Consider the following 16,382-nt stretch of genomic DNA (forward strand, 5'->3'; position numbering starts at 1 on the left):
CAACCCCACCCCCAATCACACCCCTTCCCCAGCTTCTCCCCCGCCACCTTCCATTTCTCCCTCTCCCTAAGCCAGGGGTCCTCAGTGGCTCCAGGGGGAGCGCACCGCCAGGTCGGCCAGACCAACCCCTCCTGCAGCCCCACCCATCAAGGCAGGGAAGCTTCGGTGCCCACCCAGCCGCGTCTTCAGGAATTCGGGGAGGCCTGCGGGAGGGGGAGGGAAGAGGTGTCAGGGGGTGGAGGAAGCAAGACCCCTAGCTCCCGCCACAGAAAAGCCTGCCAAGCACAGCAACCCAGTGGTCCCGCCAGAAACACGGTGCAAAGGTTAGCGAAAGCGCTGCGTTTAATAGACAAGTGGTGGCCGAGTAGTTCAGTCCTTCGGAAGAGTCACCGTGGCAGCCAGGCCTTAGATGTCAGCTCCTGGCGGCGGGAAACGCGTCCCGGAGACTAGCACCTACCCGCCGAGACCCCCACAGCTGGGTCCCTCGGAGACCGGCGGCCCCCCACTTGTGAAGCCGGACTGAGGCCCGGGCCCCACGCCGGTCGGTCTCAGGCTCCTCCCCCCTCACATTTAACCCTCTCCTGGCTGGAGTGCGGCAGAAGCAAAAGACAGAGGAGCGAGGCTGCGGGAAGTTAGTGCAGTCGGCGGGCAGCGCGGTCAGCGGGCGGCCCCCGGGGGTGGGGCGGCCGCCACCACCTTGCAGAAACGCACCCTCTGGAAGTCGGTGATCTCCGCCGTCTCCTGGCCCTCGGGGCCTACCTCTGGGGAGAGAAGGGGCGGTCAGCGGAGGGGCACAGTCCCCAGACAACCCGCCCGGCCCTGCCCCTCATCTCCATTGAGCTGGGCTACAGACACCCCCGTTCTCAGTGGTTTAGGGACCTCAGATCCTAATCCTCGCCGTGGACCCACGAAACAGCAGAACCCTCTTTACAATCGAGAGAATAAACTGGAATAACGACATCACGGTCACTTGGCCAACACGTGTCTCAAAGACAAAGCGCTAGGACACCTGTCCTCACCCACCACCCTGAACTCTGTCCTCTCAGATCCCAGCCCACCCACCTCACGGGCTTAAACCTACCTCAGTAAGGTGACCGCCCTCCTGCACCTGCTCACCCTTGCCAGCCTCCTGAGTTCTAACCAGACCTTCCCCGGCTCTGCCCCCAAATCCTAATCCCACTCCTGGGGGGAGGTGCCTGCTTCACAACCTGGCTTCCAGAGAGAGGAGGTGGAGAAATGGGGTTCAGTCTCCCTCCTGCTCCGTTGGACCCAACATTCTAACAGGGTCCGCATTTCTACTCTAATTTACCCCACTCAGTTACACATCAAAAATCTAATCCGGCCCTAACCAGTTTGGGTCACTGGATAGAGCATGGGCCTGGCGGACTCAAGGGTTCCAGGTTCGATTCCGGCCAAGGGCATGTACCTTGGTTGCGGGCACATCCCCAGTAAAGGGTGTGCAGGAGGCAGCTGATCGACATTTCTCTCTCATCGATGTTTCTAACTCTCTATCCCTCTCCCTTTCTCTCTGTAAAAAAATCAATAAAATATATATTTTTTAAAAAATCTAATCCGGCTCACAGCTAAACCCATCAAACTGCTCTTCCCACTCTTTTTTAAAATCTATTTAAATTTCTAATCCTGCCCTTAGCCCCACCCCTTTGTTTTCCAAACCCCCCTCCACCCCTTCCCCACCCGCCAGGTCCTCTAAATCCCAATCCCATCAGGGCTCCTCCCGCTCATCCCCAGGCCCCTACACTGGGTTCCTAGTAACTGGGCCCCAGGAATCCTTCCCTTAGCTCCACCCCCTGACCTTCTCACTTCACCCCAGGTCCAGCTGCTACCCCCACACTGATGATGGGGCCCAGCTCCACTCCATCCTGCCCCCCACCAAGCCCTCCTCCCCTCGGCCCCGGAGGAAGAGGAAGGAAGCAGCCACCTCCAGGGCCCGCCGCTCCCCCACCTGGAGCCGCCTCGGACCCCTCCTCTTCAGCTTTCTGGGTTCCTGGGAGGCTGGGCCCGCTCTCCAAGGAGGCAGGGGCTGGCTGGTCACCTCCTGGAGAAGGAGGAGGCCCGGTCAAGCCCCTCCCCATCCAAGTAGCCCCCCAAGACAGAAGGGCCCGAGGGAAAGGGGGTTCAAGGACACACCTTGGGAATGTCATTTGAATGGGAATGTCACTGATGGTGAACACTTTATTAGAAAGGGCGCTCTGGCAGGACCCAGAGCAGGGGCAGTATCTGGGGGTGGGCATTTCAGAGATCAGTAAGGACAGCACACATGTGGGCATGGACTGTCCTCCCTAGCCACCATGGCCGTGGGGCACACGGGATCCTGGGGCCCAGCCCCTGAGGGTCCCCCGCCCCCGCCCATGCACCCTTTGAACACACACACAAGCAGCCAGCTTCATGCATTTCCAAAAGGCCAGGCCTCACCCGGAGAGAGGGCATCAGCCGGGTGGGCGGTCCGGGGAGAATTCAGCTCCATCTCTTCACCCCAGTCAGACACAGGCTGGTGGCCCCCAGGGGGTGAGAAGGGGCTGGACGGCGTGGCAGGGGACTGGGGACGCGGCTCCTCAGGGCTGGCGGGCTCTTTGTTGGCCTGCTCACTGCCGGGCTCAGATTCTTGGGGTTGGTGGTCTTGGGCTGGTTCTTCCTCCTCCTCCTCTTCCTCCTCGTCATCAGCCTCTTCTTCCTCTTCAATCTCCTCCTCGCCCTCACTCACATCTTCCCATTCCTCATCCTCCCCTTCGTCCTCCTCCTCTTCGTCTTCCTCCCCCTTGTCCTCCTCCCCCTGGTCCTCGGGAGGCCGGTGGGCAGGGGCTGGGGTCTCGGGCAGCTGTGGGGAACACAAGGCAAGTCAAAGGGAGGGTGGGGGCCCTGAGCACCCCCACACCTCCTGCCCAGAAATGACAGTCCGCCTTACCTGTGTGGGCGTCTCCTCGGGGGGAGTGGGTTGTGGGGCCTCAGGGGCTGGGGACTCTGCCTCCTTGGTCTCCCAGCGGTCGTCGTGGTCACTGGGGAGGTCAGAGGAAAGGGTCGTGAGGCCTGCGGGGCACGGCAGGAAGGGGCTTCCACCTCCCGCTCCTCCCCAGAGAAGAGGTTCCAAATTCAACTTGGGGAGAAAGGGGTTGCAGGATTTCCAGAGGCTTGGCGTGTTGGAGGCTCAGGAGGAAATGGGGGTGTGTCCTCAGGTGTCAGGGACAGACAATAGAGGGAGGACCAGGTGGCAGGAGCAGAGATGGGCGGAGGAGGAGGAGACAGAGGAGCGACAAGTGGAGAGACAGGCCCCAAGCCCCCCAAACGAAGGACCTGGCCCACAGAGAGACAAGTCTGAGAGACACACCAACCACAAATAAACAAGTCAGAGAACAGGGTATAGGGCCAGCCAGCCCCACCGGGTGTACACATGCCCAGGGAAGGGGTGCCCACCTGTAGGCACGGGCGACTGCCTTGGCCTGGGGTCGGCTGCTCTTCCTCTTCCTGCGGCTGACCTCAGCTTTGTGCTGGGACAGGAACTCCCTGAAAGTGGGGGGCTTGGGGGGGCGGGCCCAGGCCTGGTCATCTGCAACAGAACCCAGGAGTCGTCGGGGGTGGGGGACACAGCACAAACCACCCACCCCCACACCTGGCCCAGCCAGCTGCCTCACCCCACCCAGGGACACCCACTCACCATAGCGGTGAGATGGTTCAAGGGCAGCGGCTGGGCCATCCTTGAACCTGGGGAAAGAGAAAAGGGGTGAGCAGGAAGCTGGAACAGTGGAGGCAAAAGGGTTGGGAAGAGGTAAGAGGGAGAGATGGGCTGTGGCTGGTATGCTCAGTGGTTAGAGTGTCTGCCTGAGCACCAAAGGGTCATGGGTTCGATTCCTGGTCAAGGACAAATACCGGCGTTGCAGGTTCAACCCCAGGCACTGGTCGGGGCACATACAGGAGGCAACCAATGGATGTGTGTGTGTGTGTGTGTCTCTGCCCCCGCTCCCTCCCTTCCACTCTCTAAATATCAGTGGAGAAAATGTCCTCCAGGTGAGGTTTAACAAAACAAAAACAAACAAAGAGGGAGATGGAGGCCAGGGTCAGAAATCAAGGTCATAGCAGGAGACATGGTCAACCAGAGGGGTGTTACTGATCAGCAGGGGGACAGGACCAGGTGATGGACAAGAGGCACATCTGACATCATATGACAAATACAGAAAGAAAAAATTCAGTATTTGACCCCCTGGAACAAAAATTTGGGAAGTACATGATCCCTAGGTTCCTGCTGGTCTCAGTTCCTGTTACTGTATGTCACCTGCCCAGCTAAGCAGGTTCTCCTGCCACATGGAGCTCCTGCCTCAGGACTTTACCTGCTGCTCCAGGACACTCTTCTCCAGCTCTTTTTATTATTATTATTATTTGAGAGAAAGAGAAATGTTGATCTGCTGTTCTACCTATTCATGGGTTGATCCTTTTTTCTGGTTTTTTTTTCCCAATTGATTTTTAGAGAGAAACACTGACAGCAAACAATGACTGTCCCCTACAGGACAGAGCCCGAAACCCGGGCTCAGTACAACCCAACCAAGTGAACCACATCAGCCAGGCTCATTGGTTGACTCTTCTTTGTTGTTGTTGTTTTGTTTTTTTTAATTTTCTTTATTGATTTCAGAGAGGAAGGGAGAGGGAGATACAAACATCAATGATGAGAAAAAATCACTGATTGGCTGCTTCCCGCCCATCCCCACTGGGAACTGAGCCCACAACCTGGGCATGTGCCCTGACCGAAATTGACCGGTGGCCTCCTGGTTCATAGGTCGATGCTTAACCACTGAGCAACACCGGCCGGGCTGGTTGATTCTTATATGTGCCCTGACCGGCCCTGACCTGAGACTGAACCCACAATCTTGGCGGATCAGGATGACGCTCTAACCAACTCAACTACCCAGCCAGGGCTCCTCCAGATCTTTCCGGGGCCTGTTCCCTCACCTCCTTCAGACCTCAGCTCAGAGGCCTCCCTAAACCCCCACCTAAAATAATCATATCTTATTACATATTATCTAATCTAAAACAACAGCCTCCATCCCTCTGTGCACTCTGCTCAATTATTCTTCTCGACCTAACATTAGATCTAGTCATGACCCATCTTTCTCACAGGGCTCTAAGTACCAGGAAGCCAGAAGCGTTTTCTTCCCTGTTGTATCCCCATCACCTAGAACCTTCCATGACACATAGGAGGGACTCAAAAAACATCTGCTGACAAAGTCAACTCACACATGGTTAATGAAACTTGTTGCAGGCTGCTTTGGGGACATAAGAGAAAAAAATTACTTTCTCATTCTTAACCCCTGAGAACATCTCCCCAAAGCCCAGCTGCCTACACTTTAGAAAGATCAGAGACAATATCTGTACAAAATACTATTTCTCGCGCTTGCACAACCTTAGCACCCAATCCAAAAATAAATGCTCTGACCACCAGGCCCACAGATAAGGTCCCTTTTTTCTCAAGCCAGCATCAATAAAACTTTTAGGTGTGGCCTGGCTGGTGTGGCTCAGTGGTTGAGCATTGGCCCATTAACCAAGAAGTCACCAGTTCAATTCCCAGCCAGATTGCTGGCTTGATCCCCAGTAGGGGGCGTGCAGGAGGCAGCCGATCAATGATGTTTCTCTCTTATCAATGTTTCTATCTCTCTATCTCTCTCCCTTCCTATCTCCCTAAAAATCAATAAAAACATATTTGTAAAAACATTTTTAAAAATATTTTTATTTATTTCAGAGCGGGAGAAGAAGAAAGATAGAAACATCAATGATGAGAAAGCATCACTGATCAGCTGCCTCCTGCACACCCCCTACTGGGGATCGAGCCCGCAACCCGGGCATGTGCCCTTGACGGGAATCAAACCTGGGACCCTTCAGTCCACAAGCCGACGCTCTATCCACTGAACCAAACCGGCTAAGGCTAAAAACTTTTTTTTTTTTAAAAGGTGCAGTTTAGATCCCCAGTCAAAGCAACCAATCGATGTTTCTTTCTTCCTTCCTCTCTCTTTAAAATCAATTTAAAAAATATATACTCAAGTGAGGATTGAAAACAAAACGAAACAAAAAAACTTCTAGGTGTGAAATCTTCCAACGCAGCAAAGGACAGAGGACGGGATAAAAACAACTGCTGATCTTAAGACCTGTCAGCTCGCCGAAACCGGTTTGGCTCAGTGGATAGAGCGTCAGCCTGCGGACTGAAGGGTCCCGGGTTCGATTCCAGTCAAGGGCATGTACCTGGGTTGTGGGCACATCCCCAATAGGAGATGTGCAGGAGGCAGCTGATCAATGTTTCTCTCTCATCGATGTTTCTAACTATCTCTCTCCCTTCCTCTCTATAAAAAATCAATAAAATATATTTTAAAAAAAAGACTTGTCAGCTCTTTCAGAAACCTCGCCATCTGTGATATGGAACTGGTCCCCCTGTCAATAATGCAAAGATGCCTTCACTTTAAGTTTGACTAACGGGGTTCTTCCTGGACCCGGAAGGGGGCAAAGTCAGATAATGATGCCACTGGGTAAGGGGTTTGGGTTGGGGGATACAAATTAGAGGGATGAAGGGAGGATGCAAAGGTCTAATCACTGTTAGCAGTTCTTCCTGCCCTCCCTGCGTGAGAATTCACATCCACGCCTTCAGCCATGGAGTCACGGCCGTACCCGCCACTGGAGTGGGCAGTTTAAGTTCCCGCCCCGGAGATGCTGGGTCTGTTACCTAATAAAACGGGGAGGTTTATCCACTCTCCCTCTTGCAGATCTGCCAGTCATGTTCTGCTCCCCTCAGCCTGACCCCCAGAGAACACACATGGAGCGCAACCTGCTTCAAGAAGCCACGCCCTGTCGAACCCACAGCTGAACGTCAGCCTGGATCACTGAACCCAGCTGAGCCGTGAACACATGAGAAAGGAGGGCTTGTACATGCCCCTGGGAGCTGGTGGTCACACACACTGCCATGGCGCTTACTAACTGATACAGGGTGAGAAACCAGAGCCGGTCAAAGGAGTGCCAACGCTCAGCCACGGAGCACACCAGGCAGGGCCCAGGTCAAGGAGCCAAGCAGGGGCAAGCAGGGACGAACTCACATCCCCTCGGTCTTCTCAGCATCCCACTCCCGCCGCCACTGGCCGGTGGGCTTGCGGTGTCTCTGCAGCCGCTCCTGGTCGATCTTCTCCCTCTCCTGCTTCCAGCGCAGGTACTCTGACCGCTCCCGGCCCGTCATGGAGAGTGTCATGTCACTGGCACCGCCCAGGCCAGCCCGGCGGCCCTGCCCACAGCAGACAGCAGTCAGGGCCCTGTTCTGCCACCCAGCCCACTCTACCCCACGTCCTCCAAGCTCAGAGGTAGAGCCACCTGCTCAAGGTCACACAGGAGGCGACAGGGCAGAGATTAGAACCAGGTCTGCTCCCGTGGCACCTCCTCAGAGAGACCATACCAGATCCACCCCCTCACCCTGCTGGATTCTCCTTTGTGACATTTGCGTTACCCGACATCTCATTACACAGGGTGTCCCAAAAACATGTACGCACGCTTTAACAGCTGGTAGCTCAATGGAGGTTTCTTTCCTTTCAGCCAGACTAAGCTTTAAGCAAAGGAAACTCATCCAAAAATGCTACTGGAAGTTTGAAAACGCAGTTGCAGTACAAACACTGCCTTTATAATTATTCAAAGTGTGTGTACACACTTTAGCAGCTGATAACTCACCTGATTTTCACTCCTTTAACTCATTTGAAATAATGGGTGAAGCCAGACTAAGCTTTGAACAAAGACAATGTATCCACTAGACTTTTTTACGAGGATACATAAGGATAGAGTTTACAGTACAACAGCAGCAACAGTTGACGAACTGAGGGCGCATAAGTACCGAACAAAATTATTCTTTATATTTGCGATTCTGCTGCTTCAAGTTATCAGCAGTGCCTGGACCAGAATGGTCACTAGTTTGAAAACAGGCATTGACAAAAAAATATTATTCGTTTCTGTAGATTCTTTTAAATTTTGAAAGTGAACTGTGTGTGAACAAACACTAACTTTATAATCATTCAACGTGTGTGTGGTGCCGTGGCCGGTTTGCTCAGTGGATAGAGCGTCAGCCTGCGGACTCAAGGGTCCCGGGTTCGATTCCAGTCGGGGGCATGTACCTTGGTTGCGGGCACATCCCCAGTGAGGGGTGTGCAGGAGGCGGCTGATCGATGTTTCTCTCTCTCATCGATGTTTCTGACTATCTCTCTCCCTTCCTCTCTGTAAAAAATCAATAAAATATATTTTTAAAAAAACAAAAACAAAAACAAAGTGTGTGTGGTTTTGTGAGACACCCTATATACCCATTCATTCAGCTCCCACCAGAATAAACGTCTTCAGGGCAGGGGCTTTGCCTTGTTTCAAACCCTTGGCTGCAGCACCTAGGACAGTGCCTGGCCCTCAGGAATGAGAAAGAAAGCAGTGTGGTCCGGGCACAGAACCAGCAGGTCACTGGGGATGAGAGCCAGCCAGTCGCTGCCTCTCCCTGCTCTGTCTCACTCCCTGCTGTGCCTGGCGCTCAGCACACGTCCAGGACCATTTGCTGAGGTGAGATTCTGGCCGCAGAACGGTGTCTGGCCCAGCGTACCCCTGCTGCCAGCACCCACCTGCCGCTCCTGCTCCAGGCCGCAGCGCACGCGCTCAAAGTCCGAGCCCCCCCAGTTGCGCCCGTGCCTGCGGCTGCCCTCCCGGCGGTCCCGCTCTGGCTCCTCCAGGGGCCCGCTGCGCCGCCGGGGGTCGTCCAGGAAGTTCCGCACCGGGTTGGGCTCCAGCACGCCTTCCTGCGGGCACAGGGATCGGGGTTGGCAGGTCCACCCAGGCCTGGCGGCCGTGCCTCACACCGGGGGACACCCTGGCACTGACCCGCTGGTTGCGCTCATACTCCGCAATCTTCTCCATCTCTTCGTTCATCTTCTCGATGTTCTGCTTGCGCCGCTCCTCCCACTCCTGGGGGGAGAGGGGAGCAGGTTACAGAGACACCCGGTGTCAGGAAGAACCAACCGCTCAACGCTTTGTGCTGAAGAGTTAACATGACAGGCCCGAGTGTCTCCTCAGGACAGGCCTGCTTTAAAGGCCAGCCTTTGGCTGGGGAATTTGACTCCAGTGTGTTCCGAGTCAACATTCATCGATAAGGAGGACTCGCTGTGCCTTTTGTGCCATCAATATGGTGTAAGCTGAACGCCATATTGGGGTCAGGAATCTGGATACAGACCAAGCAGAGGGGACCTACATGGCTAGCCCCCAATAAAAACCCTGGCCCTAGCTGGTTTGGCTCAATGGATAGAGCGTCGGCCTGCGAACTAAAGGGTGCCAGGTTCGATTCCGGCCAAGGGCACATGCCCGGGTTGCGGGCTCAATCCCCCCCAGTAGGGGACGTACAGGAGGCAGCCAATCAATGATTCTCTCTCATCATTGATGTTTCAGTAATATGTATATATGAAGAAGGAAAAAAAAAAACACCCTGACCGGTTTGGCTCAGTGGATAGAGCGTCGGCCTGCAGACTGAAGGGTCCCAGGTTTGATTCCGGTCAAGGGCATGTACCTGGGTTGCAGGCACATCCCCAGTGAGGGATGTACAGGAGGCAGCTGATCAATGTTTCTCTCTCATGGATGTTTCTAACTCTCTATCTCTGTGAAAAATCAATATAATATTTAAAAAAAAAAAAAAAAAAAAAAAACTCTGGGCGCTAGGTTTCTATTAGAGTCCCTGGTAGGTGACCCTCAATGCTTGAGGAATTTTTAAAAATATGATTTTACTGATTTGAGAGAGGGAGAGAAACAGCGATGTGAGGGAGGAACATTGATCGCCTGCTTCCTGCACACCCCCTCCTAGGGGCTGAGCCTGAAACCCAGGCATGTGACTTGGCGGGAATCAAACCAGCCACCTTTCCGTGCATGGGATGCCGCTCAACCAACTAAGCCGCTCCGGCCAGGGCCATGCTGAGGAACTGAGTGCAGTGACCCACTGGGCACACTGGTTTCCTCCAGCTCTCAGCCCACGTGCCTTTCCCTTTCGCTGATTTTGCTTTGAATTCTTTCGCTGTAACATATTTCAGTCAGGAATCTTTCTAGCAAAACACTGAACCTGGCCGAGGGATTGGGGACTCTGAGACACCATGGTCGCCATAGAAATAATGACAGTAATAACTTGGTTGCCGAAACCGGTTTGGCTCAGTGGATAGAGTGTCGGTCTGTGGACTGAAAGGTCCCAGGTTCGATTCCGGTCAAGGGCATGTATCTTGGTTGTGGGCACATACCCAGTAGGAGGTGTGCAGGAGGCAGCTGATCAATGTTTCTCTCTCATCGGTGTTTCTGACTCTATCCCTCTCCATTCCTCTCTGTAAAAAATCAATAAAATATATTTAAAAAAAAATAAATAAATAACTTGGTAGATGGCTTGGTGACCCCCTCACAATCCGTTCTCCCCTTCCTCCATGGTAACAGAGTTTCATACAAGCACATGGCCAAACTGCTAGAGTTGACGTTTTCATTCCCAGGGCTCAGCATATAAGAGAGAAATACACAGCCACCTGATTTAAGTGGGGTCTTTTTGTTAACAGCAGCTTAGCATATAAATAATAAACACCCATAGGTCACTGGGCACTTACTCTGAGGGTTTCAGTGCCTGATGACATGAATGCTTGATAACCTTTAAACTAGATGTTCTTCCCAGTTAAGAGCAAGAACCCAGAAGCTTCTAGAGGGAAGTGAGCTGCCCCAGGACAGGGAACAAATAGAATGAGGGTGACCCCTGAGCCACTACTCCTACCCTGCTAACCTGAGTGTCAGAGCAGTGCAGTAGTCACAGTAAGAATGTCACTGTTGCCGAGACCGGTTTGGCTCAGTGGATAGAGTGTCGGCCTGCGGACTGAGGGGTCCCAGGTTCGATTCCAGTCAAGGGCATGTACCTGGGTTGTGGGCACGTCCCCAGTGGGGGGTGTGCAGGAGGCAGCTGATCGATGTTTCTCTCTCATCGATGTTTCTAACTCTCTATCCCTCTCCCTTTCTCTCTGTAAAAAATCAATAAAATATATTTAAAAAAAAAAAAAAAAAGAATGTCACTGTTCCCCACAAACAAATCTAGAGAAAGAGAGGAAGCACGTGCACTGGACAGAGCCTGCCAGACACAGAGAGTTTATCAGAGACAGACAGACAGAGCCAGTAAGAGAAGAAAGAGCCCTAGCTGGTTTGGCTCAGTGGATAGAGCGTCAACCTGCGGACTGCAGGGTCCCAGGTTTGATTCCGGTCAAGGGCACATGCCCAGGTTGCGGGCTCGATCCCCAGTGTGGAGTGTACAGGAGGCAGCCGATCAATGGTTCTCTCTCATCATTGATGTTTCTATCTCTCTCTCCCTCTTCCTTCCCCTCTGAAATCAATAAAAATATATTTTTTAAAAAGAGAGAGAAGAGACAAGTGAAGGAAGGCAGAAGGAGAGCACACACCTGACAGCAAAAAAAAGAAGGAAGGGGGAGGGGGGGGAGGAGGAGGAGGAGGAGGAGGACGACGACGATGACAACAGAGACAGGGAGAGTACCCACAGGCACTAGTCAAGAGGGGGAAAGAGAGAAAGAGCCGGATGGAGGAGCTGAAAGAGAAAGAGATGCACAGAAAGATGGGCAAACAGGCAAATGGTCCACCTGAGAGTAGGAAGAGAGAGAAACAACAAAGAGCCCCTTCCCAGCTCCTACCTTGGATTTGCGGTCGGCAGCGGAGGTATCTCCAGCTCCAGAGAGATGAGGGGACCCTCTGCCCCGGCCCCTCCGGCCGCGGCCACCAGCTCCTCCTCGAGGCTGCTCCCCAGCACTGTCCTCCCAGGTGCGGGAGGCCCGGCCCATGCCTGCCCGGCCCCCCTGCTGGGGGGGAGTCCGGCCTCCTCCCCTGCTGGTCCCCGGGGGCCGAGGGGTCCCCGGGGGCCGAGGGGTCCCAGGAGCCCTCCGGAAAGGACCCTGGTTCTTCTCCTGGAAGAGGGGGGAGGGGGGGAGGAAAATTCCAGTCACTGGAGCAAGGAGACCAGGACGGCCCAGGGCAGCTGCCAGGATGAAGGCACCCACAGATCTGGGCCAGTGGGGAGGGCTCTCCGGTCTCAGCTCTCCCCCGTCCCTGTCCTCTGGGGTCCCCCACCCCAGTGTGGGGCTCACCACGTCAACTGCCACATTCTCCTTCTCCAGCGAGCGGCCCTTCCGGGGAGCTGTCACGGCGACGCCCTCCAGTTCAGCTTTTTTACGATCCTCCTCGATCTCCTAGGAGCAAACATCAGAGTGATGTCAGGGTGAGTGCATGGCTGAACTCCCAAAGCCCCCTGCGTTTCTCCCGAGTCTGGCCCCAGCCCAGGCCTCTCTTCTGAGCTCCAGGCAAGAAAGCTGGTGACCTCGGCATCTTCCCCCAAACTGCAGCCAAGTGCTCGCGCTCAGAGCCGTCCTGTGGTGCCGTCTCTGCATAAGGGAAACATCTGAGCGGAGCCTGAAGGAGGTGAGGGGCGGAGGGCCTCTAGGGGAAGAGTGTTTCCAGGGGAGGAAAGAGCTCCACGCTGCTCTGGCCCTCTCTCCCCATCCTGACCAGTGCGTGTGTGTACTCTCCCTGTCTCTTCCTGTTTTCCTTTTTTTTTTTTTTTTTTTTTGCCATTGAGTGTGTGCTTGTCCACCTGCCTTCCCTCTCGTGTCTCTTTCTTCTCCTGGCACTGTCTGTCTGTCTGTCTCTGACGGACTCTGTATGTCTGGCAGGCTCCCTCACAGCCTCATCTTCCCCCCTCTCCCACTCACTCACTCTGGCCTCACTGCTCCTAGAACATGGCAGGCTCAGACCTGATTCGGGGCCTTTGCACCTGCTGTTTCCTCTGCTGAAAACACTCTTCCCCCAGAGATCCTTCACTCCTTCACTCCTCCGCTCAAATGTTCCCCTTCGTAGGCAGGCCTTGCCTGACCAGCTTAGAGAGACCAGCGCCCCTGCCATTCTCCCGCCCCTCCCTCTTCATCCCTGGTCTTCATCCCTGGCGTTATGTATATTTCGCCTATTGTCTGCCTCCCCCTGCAACAGAATCTGCCTGAGGGCAGGGACATCTGTCTGTTTGGTTTGCTAATGTATCCCGGAGCCTAGAACACTGCCTGGCACACAACAGAAACTCAATATGCTTTTTTTTTTTAATGAATGAATGAAGAATGAATACATGAAACCCCATCCTCCTCCCAGGTCCCGTCTCTGGGACAGCCCCACCACCTACTGTCACCTTTGGCAGGGACCTGAACCTTGTCCTGGACTCTCCCCACTCCTCTCCACCTCACACCACTGTCCATCAGTCACTGAGTCCCTCCCCATTGCTCTGTCCCAAGCCAACCACCTCCTCTCTCCCCGAGGTCCCTGCCTCAGCTTCCTCCTTGGTCTCTGGTTTCCGGCATTGCCTTCCCCCATCCACCACCACACACAGCAGCCAGAGGGGGTCTTCATAAAAAGCTATTCTGACCTGGCCCCACTCCTCTCAAAGCCCTCCCTGGCTCCCCAGTGCCCTCAAGAAGTCCAAACTCTTAGCCTGACCCCTGCTGACCTCTCCAGGTCAATATTCCCCACTGACCCTCTAATTTTAAGCTCCAAGTTTTTACACAAACTGTTTCCTCTGCTTGAAACATGCTCTCCTCTACTTTTCAACTGGCTAATGTCTACTCACCCTTCAGGTCTCAGAATCCCCTCCTCCAGGAAGCCCTCCATAATATCCTCCAGGCTGGGCTCCCAAAGACCCCCAAAGACCCCGGCCTGCCTACTCTGGGTCATCACTGACTGAAGACAGCTCTGTGCCCCCACTGACTGTCACCCCTGGAAGGGCAGGTCCCGGGCTCTCAGTCACAGCTGTTTCCCCAGCACCACTCAGCACAGGGCCTGGTACAGCAAAAACCTCGGTGAATATTTGTGAATGAACAATGGAATGATGGCATGGAAGAAGGAATGCCAGGCTAAGGCCTTTGGCTTTTATCCTGAGAGTGAAGGGAAACCATGAAAAGGTTTTAAGAAAAGGAGAGGGGAGGGAAACTCACTGCAGGGAGGAGAGGGGATGGGGTCTCCCAGGGCAGGGCTAGGGCACCTGGTAGCGCCGGATGAGGGCCTCATTTTTCCGTCGAAGAGCCTCGATCCTCTTGTCCAATTCAGCATCCTTCTCCTCCTTCGATTTCAGATCCAGCGTGGCTGACTGAGACAGGGAGACAGTTAGAAAAACCAAGTTCTAAGTCTGGCACCTGGACCCCCTCCTCCCAAGCCCCCTGCTGCAAAGCTCAGATTCAGAACCTGCCATCTCACCATTCTGCTGACTGGGTGGGGCCAGGGTCCCAGCAAACCTTCCCTACAAAATGTGGATACAGCACTGGGGGTTCCTGAGAGCAAAAGAAACAACAAAACTAAGGCCAATGCCCCCACCCCAACCTGCTTCCTCTCTCCCATCATAGTGTACACACACACACCTGCACCCCAAAAGAATTCTGGCCCTCAGTGCTCTACTTGAAATACCAGCCCGCCCCTTACCTGGAAAATTTTAGGCTCCGTCCCCTGTGAACATCTGGACCCACCCATTTCCCTGTAAACACTAGCGTCACACCCACCTTAGGAAAGTTCTGCCCCACTCCACAGCTTAAGAAACCAGCTAACGCGGATTCCCTCCAAACGAAGTTCCCCAGTCCAGCCTCCACACCCTGTGCTGAGAGTTTTAACCGGGCCTCCATCTCAGGAGAGCTTTAGCTACATCCTCCCCGCCCCCCAACCTGTACAAGGAAGTTCTAGGCCCACCTCCCTGTGCCCATTGTGATGCCGCTCACATTCCAGTGAACATTCTAAGTTCACTTCTTTCCCAGGAAAGTTTCAGAAACATCCCATAACTCCACACTCTAAAAGAGCTCGAACCCCACTCCTACAGGCTGCCCCGACGCCCAGAGAACATCCTAAACCCCCGCCTCCCTCAGGGTGGTCCCAGCCGCGATCCCACCATCGCGAAAAGAATGCAGCTGCCTCCCTGCAAAGATTCCGAAAACAGGCCCGGTACCCACTGGCGAGGCTTCCTGCGCCTGGCCCGACCTCCCCAGTGATGCTCGCCCGGCCCGGACGCGGAGTTTCCCCGACCCGCCCGTGGCTTTACAGGAAAGAGCGCCAGCATCCACCCCGTCGGGAACGCTATAGCCCCGCCCCCCCGCCGGGGCAAACTTTCTGGCCCCGCCCACACTTGGTGTCATTGCTCTGGCCCGGCTTCCGACTTCCCCCACCAACCTTCTGTCCCCACCCCCCCACCCCCGTCCCTAAGCAACAGCTGGAACCCGCCCCCTCCTTCTCGCGTTATTACGCCGGCCCCGCCCCCGGCTCGCCAGCTCTCACCGACCACGCCTCCGGCTTAACCAACCGACTTTCTAGCCACGCCCCCTGGCTCCCGCCCCTTCCAGGTCGAGTCAATATTGGGCCCCACCCCCGGCCCCCCCAGCCACGGGGCTGCCGGCTTCCCCGCCAAAGCTCTGAACTTGCCCCCCGGGCTCCAGCAAAACTTTCTGGCTCTACCCCAGCACTTCCCCGGCCAGGACCCTGGCCCCGCCCCCCAATCCCCCGGCAACTTTTGGATCCCGCCCTCGCCTTCGCGTCAGCCTCTAGACCCGCCCCTGACTTCCCCGCCAGGGACCTGGACCCACTTCCAGATCAGGCAAAACTTTCTGGCCCCGCCTCCAGCGTTTTCCAGCCAGCGCCCCGGCCCCGCCCCCGAGCTCTCGGGGCTACATCTTGGCCCCGCCCCCCAGCGCGGGCATAACTTTCGGCCTCACCCCCTCCCGCTGCTCGTCCACGCTCCGGGCCCGCCGGGGCCCTGCCCACTCGCCATCGTCCCGCCCCGCCAGCGCCCCACTAGCTTCCCATGTGGGCGTCCAGTCCCCGCCCCCCGCAGAGTACTCCGATCCCGCCCCCGCGGGCTGCTGGCTCCCCTGCCCGCGCTCACTTGCCTCCACGTGGGGCGTCAGGCCCCGCCCTCTCCGGCGCGCTCCCGGCCCCCTCTCCCGGTCACCTGTCCCGGAGACCCCGCGGCGTCCGCGTCTCCCGCTCCGTCGGCCTCCGCGTCCGCAGCTCCCGGGGCCCCGCGCGTCACTTCCCGCCTGCACCACGTGAAGAGGGGAAATAAAGAGGGTCACTTCCGGTCCGGCGGCCCGTTTCCGGGATCCTTAAAGGCGCCGCGCCCCTCACGAGTGAACGCGGGAGTGGGCCGAGCTGATCCGCCAGGGTGTTCTGCAAGTTTGTCCGACTTCCTTCTGCCTCTCTGTGGCCTTGACATGCTCCCTGATCTCCTGGTTGCAATAAGCAGGTGCGTGCCAGGCCCTGGGCAGTGACTCCCGGAAGCCTGACCTGCCCGGCTTGTGCCC

The 16,382-nt window shown here is 55.6% G+C and overlaps 1 protein-coding gene across 7 annotated transcripts; it reads right to left on the reverse strand.

Moving 5' to 3' along the window:
* Window positions 1–27: 27 nt before the first annotated feature.
* On the reverse strand, window positions 28–16,112 carry CCDC9 (coiled-coil domain containing 9). Of its 7 annotated transcripts, none has more exons than XM_070401627.1 (15): window positions 16,031–16,112; window positions 14,299–14,372; window positions 14,087–14,191; window positions 12,156–12,257; window positions 11,706–11,975; window positions 8,881–8,964; window positions 8,625–8,798; window positions 7,083–7,264; window positions 3,671–3,717; window positions 3,430–3,562; window positions 2,924–3,014; window positions 2,434–2,836; window positions 1,964–2,056; window positions 712–761; window positions 28–203 (listed from the first exon to the last, which is right to left on the reverse strand). In XM_070401627.1, the coding sequence occupies exons 2-15, from the start codon at window positions 14,299–14,301 to the stop codon at window positions 186–188; spliced, it is 1,755 nt and encodes a 584-aa protein (XP_070257728.1). In that variant the 5' UTR covers window positions 14,302–14,372; window positions 16,031–16,112; the 3' UTR covers window positions 28–185. The 7 variants fall into 7 exon arrangements, with proteins under 7 accessions (XP_070257728.1, XP_070257727.1, XP_070257729.1 ...); XM_070401626.1 differs by having other exon boundaries at window positions 1,940–2,056; XM_070401628.1 differs by lacking the exon at window positions 1,964–2,056.
* Window positions 16,113–16,382: the final 270 nt, after the last annotated feature.

Source organism: Myotis yumanensis, unplaced genomic scaffold (assembly GCF_028538775.1).
Source record: "Myotis yumanensis isolate MYYU_CA2020_CCGP unplaced genomic scaffold, mMyoYum1.0.hap1 SCAF_23, whole genome shotgun sequence".
NCBI lineage: Eukaryota > Metazoa > Chordata > Mammalia > Chiroptera > Vespertilionidae > Myotis > Myotis yumanensis.